Source organism: Megascapheus bottae, chromosome 10 (assembly GCF_031878675.1).
Source record: "Megascapheus bottae isolate mThoBot1 chromosome 10, mThoBot2.hap1, whole genome shotgun sequence".
Lineage (NCBI taxonomy): Eukaryota > Metazoa > Chordata > Mammalia > Rodentia > Geomyidae > Megascapheus > Megascapheus bottae.
In genome coordinates this window covers 50,025,471-50,037,549 of record NC_143518.1, presented here as the reverse complement: position 1 = coordinate 50,037,549, position 12,079 = coordinate 50,025,471, and the positions used below count along the sequence as shown (strand labels likewise).

Here is a 12,079-nt window from a genome sequence, read left to right as displayed (position 1 = left end):
CTCTCACCGGGGAGGCTGGGACAGCTCAGTCTAGGCGACGCAGCTAGCGCCCAAGGACACCTAGGAGACGAGGCCCGGGTCCCCGCAGTGATGGAGTGCGGCGCGGCCTCAGATCCCCGCGAGGTGGCCGAAACCTTAACCCCGAACCTCTTCTGTCCGGCGGGGCCGGACCTCAACCCGACCCGGAAGCGTCTCCGATGACCCGGAAGCAGATCTGCATTGCGCTGGCGCCGCGGTGGAGGAGCCGCCGCCCCCTCGCCGCTGGGCTGCTGCGCGGAGACACCCCGGGGACCGCCGAGTCTCGGGGCTGCCCCCATGAGCCCGGGCTGGCAGCCGCGGCCGAGGCGGAGGGAGGATGACCTCTCCTCGGGGGCACAGTGCCGACCTGGCCCGTTTCTACACTGTCACCGAACCCCAGCGACACCCGAGGGGCTACACGGTGTATAAGGTCACCGCCCGGGTGAGTCCTGGGGTTGGACCGGAGCAGTTCCCCGAGGTGGGGACCCGAAGCTCAGGGGAGCGGCTCCGGGCGTGGCGGAGCCAGCCACGGAGCCGGAGCCCTGGGAGCCTCCGAGCGCGCTCGGGGACAGGACCGCGTCGGAGATGGGGGTTCAGGAAGGCTGGATGTGGGGGTGCCCGGGTCGCAGGGGAGCAGCCGGCGGCGGGGTCCCCGTTCCGGGATGGGGCGTTGGTGGATGGTTTTAAATCGATGACTCAGCCTCGGTCCCTTTAGGACTTTCTCTCCGAGCAACATTTGCAGAAGTGACTTGGCTTGCTCCGGAGGGATATAATGCGCGCTTCAAGATGTTTATGCATCGTCTGGCTTATGCAATAGAAGGTAGTCGTCCTCCCAGCTTCTGATTCGGCGACAGGTTTGCGCTGAGGGCCGGTTTTGGCCTCCAGGTTTAGATCTCTATGTGTGGAGGCTATGTCTGAGTGTTTTGAGGCTTTCAGTGGGAAACTTAGGAGAAAATGTGCTGCAGGTGTCTTGGCGCATTTAAAAGTTGTGAAGGAGTCTTCTATGAATGGATGTAAGTTTTAGTATCATTTTGTGTGTGTGTGTGTGTGTGTGTGTGTGTGTGTGTGCACACAGCCACTATCTGGTGCTGGGGTTTGAGTTAAGGAACCGGGTGCCATCCCATAGCCATAGCTTTTTGCTCAAAGCTGGCCCTCTACCATTTGGGTCACATCTCTACTTCAACTCTTTGCTGGTTAATTGGAGGTAAGAATCACACAGATTTCCTGCCCAGACTTGGCCTGAAACCGTGATTTTTCAAATCTCAGCCTCCTGAGTACTAGGATTAGAGCCTTGACTCCCAGCAATTGGTACATTTTGTTTGTATTTCCATGTTCATCTGTAGTTTGGAAGACTGCATCCCTCTTCTACGAAAGCAAAGGTAATAATGTTAGATAAGTGTACACTTAACTGTGTCATTTGTGTTCATTATGCAAGGCATTTTGTATACATCACTCAATGTCATCCTCATTTTTTTTTTTTTTTTGCCAGTCCTGGGCTTGAATTCAGGGCCTGGATACTGTCCTTGGGGTTTCTCAAGGCTAGTGCTCTACCACTTGAGCCACATCACCACTTCTGGCCTTTTCTTTGTATATGGTACCAAGGAATTGAAGCCAGGGCTTCATGCATGCTAGGCAAGCGCTCTACCACTAGGCCATTCTCTCTGCCTGTTATCCTCATGTTGATGATCAGGACACAGAGATTCAAAGAAATTAGTAATTAGCCCCCTTTTTTTTCCTGTAAGTTATGTTTATTTATTGTGTAAACTTGGGTCCAAGATGACACTGTTTTAACCATCTTAGGAACAATTGTTGGCTAAGTATTTTTTTTAAGAATTTATTAACATTGATTTTTGCATCATATTTCAAATGACGTGTTTAACAAACAAGTATTCAAGAAGGGAATCTCTATATACAATTACAGGCACTTAGTTTTTAGAACATAATCAAAATTAGGCTAAGGGTTTGTATATCATAGATACGTATTAATCAATATAATAAAACATGTCTATAGAGTCATAAGTTTTTATGTCTATGTAGTTGTGTTTATATTTCCTGTACCATGTCCATATCATTGAGTCCTCACTCTTGCTAATTAGCCTGTTTTTATATATGCAAGGCAGTAATAGATCTGGGCTATGGGATCAGCTCTGCTGAGCTCCAAGATACCTAAAATGTGATGAATTAACTGTATTGTCATTACTTTTAAAAGGAGAGTTGTACAGATTATATAGTATTATACATCTAGAAAATGTGGTATGTGTGATAGCTTGGGAAATAGGTTATGAATGGAACTTGAAGATTAAGTAGATTTTAGATGAGCTTTGTGGGTGTGCCAGTGGCACATGGCCTATGGAAATGATATGAGGTGGTAGGGTTGAGTAAGTTTTTTAAAGAAAAGAACACTAGGTCTAGTTATTATGGATTGCTTTTCTGAGAACTCCCAGTTTGCAAGTAAGGTTATTGTATAGGTAAAGTGTTAGTTTTAGGTTGTCTAAGAAATTTTATGAGATTAAAAGGTGTCTTTCTTTTTTTTTTTTGATTTTGATGGATTGTGGGATTGAAGTCTGTGTCTGAGCATTGTCCCTGAGCTTTTCAGCTCAAGGCTAGTGCTCCACCACTTGAGCCACAGCGCTACATCCTAAGAGGTCTTTCTTATACCACTTTTGAAACTTTTCTAGTCATGGGACCTTCAAAAAAAAGTAGACAAGTTTCCTGCCATATGATTTTCACAATTAGGAACATATTGAACAAAGATAATTTTTATGTAACACTATTTAATTATTGCAATATTAACCATAACTATATTGTATTAATATACTCATATGCCTCTGTGTCGTGGTAGATGTAGAGTAGGTCTCTGTCATTGCTAGTTGTTTCCTCATGTCAACTGAGGCAATATTTGGTACATGTGGCTGTGAGAAATTGTTGAATGTCTTCCTTTCCCTTCTAAGCAGCCCAGTCAAATGACTGCTTAGTTGCAGGTACTGAGTGCTAAAAGGGCTGCAAGGATGAAGAGAGCCCTGGGCCTTTCTTCTTCAGGTCACTGCAGTAGAACAATTGACTGTACTTGAAAAAGGGCAGTAGAGCAGGAAAGGGTTAAGTGCCCCAGATGCTACAGAAAAGAGCTGTGGGAAATGAGAAGACAGAGATTGTTCCTGGCTAAAAGGATCAGAGAATATGTACCAATTAAGACAGGTAGTGAAAGATGGAAGATGCTATAAAAGGAGAGGGCATTGAAGGTAGAAGAAAGGAATAGAGCCTACAAAGACTAGGGGTAAGGAAGGTATGGAACCTCAGTTGGAAACACGGAGTATCACAATTATTCATGTTCTTTGAAAAAGGAACGGGTAACCTCATTCAGACCTTCAATCTCTTAAATCATGGGCTATAGTATTTGCTAAATAGACTTTTATGATATTATAAATTACAGGATTAGAAAGCCCGTTTTCTTAGGACTAACCAAATGGAGGTAATACACATGCAACATATTGCATTAGTTGTTTAACTTGAAAATTGTGTATACTGACTTTTTTTCTCCCTATAACTGTTTAGGTTTTTTTTTTTCTGCTTATGTCTCAGATTTCATTTTTAAGATTTGAAGGTTAACATAGATATATATTTTAAAGGTAACTGTGCCTAATATTATCAAAAAAGTAACATTTGTTATGTTTCGAGTCTTAAGGAGAAAAACATCTTTTCTCATGAGAATTAAATCAGGTAAGTAGTACTCCTTTGAGAACTTCATGAGATAAAATTAGGAACGTTTTCTGTATGTTTCCTTTCCTGCTTCTGATTTTATTTTAGCTGTTGAGAACAGTTTCTATATTCTTTTTTTTATTGTAATTAGTAAAAGGGTTACATGATATTTGCCAGATAGAAAGTGCATTAATTCACATACATTGATACCCTTTCACATGTCTTGGTACCCATTTCTTTTTTTTTTTTTTTTTTTTTGTGGGTCTTGGGGCTTGAACTCTGGGCCTGGGCGTTCTCCCTGAGCTCTTCAGCTCTACCCCTTGAACCACAGGCCCATTTCCCCTTTTCTAGTGATTAATTGGAGGTAAGAGTCTCATGGTCTTTAGTATCTTTAGTGCCCATACTGGCTTTGAACCTCGATCCTCAGATTTCAGCCTCCCGTGTAGCTAGGATTACATGTGTGAGCCACTGTCTGGCTCCTTTGTCCTTTTTGCACAGTTTTGGAACCTGGCAGGTTCAGCTGACTTTGTGGTTAATTACAAGCATGCTAACAGATTTCCTAGTTAAACTGTTGCATTTTAATTTTAGAATAAAATTTTAATTCTAAAATAATATTTTTTCTTTTATTTAGTAGAACCTAAGATTTACAGAAGTTTCCAGATAAGCTATACAGAAAAGTTGCCAAACTTTCTTCTTTTTTTGTCTGTCCTGGGGCTTGACCTCCGGACCTGGGCGCTGACCTCTTTGTGTTCTAGACTTGTGCTTACCACTTGAACCACAGCACCACTTCTAGCTTTTTCTGAATAGTTTATTGAAGATAAGAATCTCACAGATTTTCTTGCTTGGGCTGGCTTCGAACTGTGATCCTCAGATCTCAGTCTCTTGAGTTGCTAGGATTCCAGGCATGAGTCACTGGTGCCCTGCTTCATCTTTGTTTTTATCTAGAATGAGTATCCTTATTTAGAATTAGAATATTTCTGCTATGAATTTTCTTTTGATTTTCTAGTTGAAAGAGACATATTTAAAAAAGACTATCACTGGAGCTGGGGGTGTAGCTTAGTGGTAGAGTGCTTGCCTAGCATTCACAAAGCCCTGGATTTGACTCCTGGGTACCACATACCCAGAAAAATCCAGAAGTGGTGCTGTGGCTCAAGTGGCAAGAGTGCAAGCCTTGAGCAAAAAGTGTCCAAGGACAGTGCCCAGGCCCTGAGTTCAAGCCCTAGGAATAACAAACAAAAAAACTATCAGTAGTGTTTCTGTTTTCATCATGTGAAATTTGCAGAATTTTCATATTTTTATATAGATTTCTCAACATTAGGTGAAGAAATTAAATGATATGTATTCATTTTAAAAAGACAGTGCTGGCCGGGAGTTTGGCCTAGTAGTTAAAGTGCTTGCCTAGCATGCATGAAGACCCAGCTCCGATTCCTCGGTACCACACACATAGAAAAAAGTCGAAGTGGTGCTGAGGCTCAAGTGGTAGAGCTCTAGCCTTGAGAAAAGTCCAAGGACAGTGCTCACGCCCTGAGCTCAAGCCCAGGACTGGCAAAAAAAAAAAAAAAAAAAAAAAAAAAAAGACAGTGCTGCCTTAAGACTACAGAATTGTTAATAGTTATATTGCTTTTCTTTTTTTTTACTTTTTCTCATTTTATTTTTTATTATCGAGGTGATGTATAGAAGGGTTACAATTACATTCACCAGATAGTAGGTGTATCACTTCTCACACATTGTTGATACCCCTTTTTATGTTTGTTACTAGTTTATTATTATTATTATTATTATTATTATTATTATTAAATTTATTTTTGCCAGTCCTGGCCGTGGGCTCAGTGTCTGAGCACTATCCTTGGGTTTTCTCAAGGCTAGAGCTCTACCACAGTACCACAGCACCACTTCTGCCTTTTTTCTATGTATGTGGTACCGAGGAATCAAACCCAGGTCTTTCTGCAAGTGAGGCAAGCCTACTACCACTAGGCTAAACTCCTAGCCCATTACTAGATATATTTTATGATAGAATCTTGCTTTCTGCATGGGTGCCTAGATGGACTGTGATGTGCTCTTTTTTTGGTCAAGGCTAGTGCTCTACCACTTTGAGCACATCTCCTCTTCTGGTTTTCTGGTGATTAATTAGAGATAAAAGTCTCTTGGACTCTCCTGTCCTGTCTGGCTTCGGATCACGATTCTCAAATCTCAGCCAACTGAGTAGCTAGATTTACAGGTGTAAACAGCCAGCATCTGGCTAATCTACCTGTTTTTTTTCCTGCCATATCTGGTGTTAACAAGCATGGGTCACACACTCAGTAATGGTTAAGAAGATACCTTGTGAATTTTTCTTGCCTAGTTTTGCCTTAAACTGGTCTCTGCCTCTCTGGTAGCTAGGACTTCAGGTATGAGCTATGAACACCTGGAAACTCTGGAAACTTGTACAGAATTTAAATTTTATAGTCATAGCACATATAATTTTAGTTACAGACATACAGGATATGTCACAGACACATGGCATGTGAGGTCCAGAGTTCAAATAAAAAATTAATGTGGGAAAGTAACTTTAGCAAACATTTCAGTATTTAGAGGTAATACTTTCTTTTCTTGAGTTTTTTTTTTTTTTTTTTTTTTTTTTTTTGCCAGTCCTGGGCCTTGAGCTCAGGGCCTGAGCACTGTCCTTGGGCTTTCCCAAGGCTAGAGCTCTACCACTTGAGCCACAGCATCATTTCTGGCTTTTTTGCTATGTATGGTGGTTCCAAGGAATTGAACCCAGGTCTTCCTGCATGCTAGGCAAGCATGCTACCACTAGGCTAAACTCCTGGTCCAATTTTGGGATGTTTTAATAATGTTGAAAGCTGTAATTTCGTACTGCCTTTTTTTGTTGTTGTCACTGTAGACTGGGATAGATTGGGTGGCTTAAGCAGAAAACATTTGTTGTTCACAGCTCTGGAAGCTGGAAAGGGGCCCACTTCTGTACTGAAGATGGTCACTTTCTTGTGTTATCCTCTAATGGGGGGGTGGTGGAAGGGAGTGGGGAGGTTAGAGAGTAAGAAAAAAAAAATGAGAGGGCCAGGAGCATGGCCTAATGGTAGAGTGCTCACCTAGCATGCACAAATCCCTGGATTCAATTCCCTGGAACCACATACACAGAAAAAGCCAGAAGTGGTGCTGTGTCTCAAGTATCAGAGTGCTAGCCTTGTGCAAAAAGTGTCCAAGGACAGTGCCCAGGCCCTGAGTTCAAGCCCCAGGACTGCCAAAAAGCAAACAAAAGAAGACAAAACAACAACAACAAAAAAACAGAAAAAGAGAGAAAGAGAGAGTATCTATATTTTTCTATAAGGACACTAATGGTAATTACTTCTCAGAGCCCTTACTTTCAGACATTGCTGCATTGAGGATTAGAACTTCAGCATATGAATTTTTGGAAAATTTAGACATTCAATTAATAGACCTTATTTTCTACCTATTGCATGAAAATTCAGTCAGCTAAATGTGTAAAATTTGTCCACTGCCTTATCTTACATAAGAGTTCTTCTGCTTTAGAGAACTATAACATGTTCTATAATTTCTAATTATGATTTGTGTAGATGTTGTCTCTTAGGTGTGAACTGTCTGGTGCAGACTTCCTGGCTCTGATATCTGTGATATGAGCAGAGGCAGAAGGGCTGCACACATTGTGATAGCATTCTTAACTGTGTTCCCACTTTTTGTTGGTGCTGCATTAAATAAATAATGATGATAGGGATAATAAACAATGTGATAAAACATGGAAGGTCTAGACAACTTTGGGAAATGGTGTACAGTATATCATCCTTTTAGAGATATATAGACTTTTTTTTTTTTTTTGCCAGTCCTGAGGCTTGAACTCAGTGTCTAGGCCCTGTCGATGAGCTTCAGGGCTCTATCACTTGAGCCACAGCACCATTTCCAGCTTTTGTATATGTGGTTCTAAGGAATTGAACCCAGGGCTTTGTGCATACTAGGCAAGCACTAGGCCATATTCTAGGCCCCTAGACATTTCATTGTAGTAAATTTTTTGAGGAACTATGCTGCAAAATTTTTTTTCTTAAGTAAATATAAACTGATGCTGATTATTGGCCCTTCTCTGGTTTTGATGAGTATTGTTATTTCATGAAAATGATTTGTGACTAGTACAGTTGATAGTACATGATAATATAATTTTCTATACCAAGAATTAAAAATAAAAATTAAAAAAATTCGCTATACCAAGAAAAATTTCAAGGTATGCTTAATAGTTGCTGAGCTAGTCATAATTCATGTTTGTAGAGGAACTATATTGTCATTATTATTATTAATTTTTTTTTGTTGGTTGTGGGACTTGAACTCTTGGCCTTGGTGTTATCCCTGAGCTCTTCAGCCGTCCCTTCAATTACAGTTCCACTTCTAGTTTTCTGGTGGTTAATTTGAAGGGGAATCTCACAGACTTTTTAGTGCCGGGGCTGGCTTTAAACCACAATTCTCAGATCTTAGCTTTCTGGGTAGCTAAGATTACAGGTGTGAACCATCGTGCCCCATGGTCCTTATTAATTTTTTTTAAAGTTTTATTTTTTGGTGGTACTGGGATTTGAACTAAAAGCCTGTACTTGCTAGGCAGTTATTCTACTACGTTAGCCATCACTTTAACCCTTATTTGTGTTAGTAATCGTTTTGAATTGGATTTCCATTTCTTGCCAGGGCCAGTGTTGAACTATGATCTGTGACATGGTCATTAATTTGAAGTATAAGGACTCAGTAGTTCAAATTTCAACTCTGTTGGATTTTATTGGCCAACGTTTTTGGACGTTCATTTGGAAAAAACCCCCAAAACCCAAAACATTACTACTAGCAATCTAGTGAATTTATAATGGTTTTGTTTTACAGTTACTACTTACTACATGATTACTATCATAATTGTAAAAATATTTAGGTCTGAGGCTAGGCCTGTGTCACATGCCTGTAATTCCAGTCATTGGTAGGTAGAGATTTGGGAGGATTGAGCTTCAAGACTAGCTTGGGGAACAAATTAGCTAGCTTCCATCTCAGTGTATAAATTGGGCCTGGTGTCACTTATCTCTAATCCTAGATACTCTAGAGATTCTAGCTATGCTGGTAATGAAGAAAACAATGTAAAGTCAAATGGTTATTACAAATGATTTCCAGGAGTGGTATATCTTAAGGGAATCCAAAATATGACATCAAACTAAGAAATAATTTCTCCTGTCACCTAAAGGTCACTTGCATGTGTTCAGGGAGATTAAATTCAGGAAATCTTTTGTGGTTTCAAAGTAATAGAGTCTGTAAAAATGTCAGCTGTATTTGAATAAACTTTACTCTGAGTTGGTGGGTTGGTTATTAGTTGATTGATTATTCATGGCTTTTTATCAGAAAATTTTACAAGATGTACTTATAGGAGGGAAAATAAACCACTTAAATCTGTGAAATAATAATTGTGTCCATATTTAATTATATGAAAAGGGTGGTGAGGGGGAGGGGAGGAAAAGGAGATGAGGAGGGTGGAAGGAGAGAAAGTAGGAAGGGATAGAGGGAGAGAGAGAGAGAGAGACTGATATTTGAAAGAAATAGTTAAAATGAATTATTTGAATAATAACATGATTGTTACCTCTTCTTCTAAATATGTATTGTGGTCCTAAGCCACATATGGGTGTGTGTGTATAGGTGTGTGTGTGTGTGTGTGTGTGTGTGTGTGTGTGTGTGTGTGGTGGTCCTGGGTCTTGAACTCAGGGCTTGTGCATAGTCCCTGAGCTTTTTCTGTTCAAAGTTAGTGCTCTATCATTTGAGTCACAGTTCATCTTTCAACTTTTTGGTGGTTAATTGGAGATAAGAATGTCATAGACTTTCCTGCCCAGGCTGGATTTGAACCATGATCTTCAGAGCTCAGCCTCCTGAGTAGTTAGGAAGTGGAGCTATGGTTCAAGTGATAGCTAGTCTTGAGTGCAAGAGGCACAAGGACAGTGCCCAGGCCCTGAGTTCAAGCCCCATGTCTGACAAAAAAAAAAAAAAGAAAAAGAAAAAATTCATTAAGCTGCTTGTACATTTAGTAACTCATTTTTTTTTTTTTGGTGGGTCACAGGGCTTGTACTCTGCCTGGACATTGTCCCTGAGCTCTTCAGCTCAAGGCTACCACCCTACCCTTGAGCCAAGCCCCATTTCCCATTTTCTAGAGGTTAATTGGAGATAAGAGTCTCAGGTCCTTTTGTGCTGGGGTTAGCTTTGAACTTCGATCCTCAGATCTCAGCCTCCTGAGTAGCTAGGATTACAGGTGTGAGCCACCTCGCCCGGCTAGATTCATTAACTCTTTATGCTTCTTATTTATATGTAGGCTATGAAGTGGGTAGACATCTAAAAAGCAAGAATGGAGTATGGAGTTATTCTTTAATACATGGAATTAATTTTAGTTGCTTTTTTCCCTTAACTTTTAATATTTCAGATAGTCAAATTATATAGCTGGATATTTAGTAACCTTAATAGTACTTATTTTTCTTTTGTACAAATTTAGTTTTTGTATAAATACTATTAAAAGTAATTATATATAACATCTTAAATTTTGATAATGCTTAGATATTTCTGTTATATGTTTTGTTTCAGGTTGTTTCACGAAGAAATCCAGAGGATGTTCAGGAGGTAACCTGTTTACCCGTATGAAAATTTCATGTTATACATTAGATAAAAATTTAATGAAATATTTTATTGGAGAGACAACCTGAATTATTTGTCAGTCTTTGTGTTTGTTGGAGATGGCCTTCAGCATACAGTAGCTGAAGAGCCCACTTTACTATCTACTAAGTAGATGTTAAGTTTTTGTAGGTATTAGGTTATATAGAAAGAATTTGAGGAATTATAGTACTTTTTAATAGTTATGATTATACTTGAAACTAATACTGCTAAGATTTCAGTTTTAGTTAAGGGCCACTACCCATTTGAGTATCATACATAGTATTATTTTAAAAGATCATAATCTTTAAATGGACTAGTAGTCTCTTTCTTGAAAACTGCTTCTGTTTCTTTTTAACTTTTTAAATTAGCTCTTTTACATTGCTTTCTTTCCCTCCTATTTCCTTCTCTCCAAGATGATACCAGCTTGCTATATCTTCCCTTAAACCTGTGCAGTTCTCTGTATGTATTCTGTCCGTGTTAATATATCTTTAGGAGTCCTTACGGAAGAGATTGTTTCTTGTATTGTTTCTTGGTTTATGTTCATTTTCAGCCCTGTTCATTTTCATTAAGACTCTCCCCCTCACTCACATGTTTAAAATTGTGCTGTAATTTAACAGTCTTGATTGTGCAACAGCGTTATTTCTCCCAATTAAATTCAAATATCTTATGTGGGGTATACACTTTCTTTTTAGACATAGGCTTCACTCTCTTCACTGAACATAAATGGCTAGATTCAACTAAGTTGATTGTTACTGGTTGGTGTATGCGTTTTCCCTCCACCAGGTTTTGAAAATATTTTAAATTTATATGTTACCATTTCTTGATGTATCTGATCTGATACTTACTTTTGTCTTTATTTTTAAAATGTACAATAAAAGGCATATGTAAAATTGGGGTTTGAGATTCTCTTTCCCAGTGGGAAAGAAGAAGGGCAAATATTGTAATATTATTTTGAAAGAAAAAGATGTATATACCAGTAAAAGTAGTTCCTACCATTGATTAAGTAGTCTAGTTACATACCAATTGAGTATATGAATTATTCTTTAGAATTCTGATTATGAATTATTAGCCAATACAAGTCTATTGCATTTTTGAAAATCAGTAGCTCTTTTAATATTGGACCTAGGTTGTATTTCTTTTGACTGAATTGTCTGATTGCTGTGTTGTGGTTTGTAGCTTGATGTTCCCCTTTTCCAGGGAGACTCCTGAACCTATTTATCCATGAATACACTCTCTGCCATTTCCTTAATCCTCTTTTGGGGGAAACTCTTTTGTAATAACAACTGGTGGTGAACCATTCATCAGAAAACTCTTGTAAGTGTCTTTAGTTAGACAATTGCATGATCCTTTGTTAGAAGTGATATAAGTTTTTATGAAATGTCTTCTAATTGGCTTCTTAAAAGAATAACTTGAAATTATAGCAGTACTCTTTTTAGTTTCTTATTAATTTAAACATTCTCATTCTCATTTAGGACAAGAATTCACTATTTAAAACTTGATTTCCATTTTTTTCCTTTTATCTAATTCAGTTACTTATTACTTTATAATATAGTCAGCCTTCGTAGGGATATCGAGGACTATATAATTTGTGCGTGTGTGTGTGTGTGTGTGTGTGTGTGTGTGTGTGTGTGTGTATCCTGTAGCTTGAACTCAGGGCCTGGGTGCTTCATTTTTTGCTCAAGGCTTTTTTTGGTGGTTAATTGGA

The 12,079-nt window shown here is 39.3% G+C and overlaps 1 protein-coding gene across 4 annotated transcripts in view; it reads left to right on the top strand.

Annotated features, from left to right (window-relative positions):
• The first annotated feature begins 245 nt into the window (after window positions 1–245).
• The window catches only part of LOC150058406 (inactive ribosomal protein S6 kinase delta-1), a 152,449-nt gene continuing 140,615 nt past the window's right edge, over window positions 246–12,079 (top strand). For all 4 annotated transcript variants that reach the window (XR_016536881.1, XM_090341207.1, XM_090341205.1 and 1 more), the window contains exons 1-2: window positions 246–460; window positions 10,306–10,341. Coding sequence is in view for 3 of the 4 variants with exons in the window: in XM_090341207.1 (XP_090197333.1) it covers window positions 356–460; window positions 10,306–10,341 (141 nt within the window). In the remaining variant the exon portion in view is untranslated. The remainder of the gene's footprint in view (window positions 461–10,305; window positions 10,342–12,079) is intronic.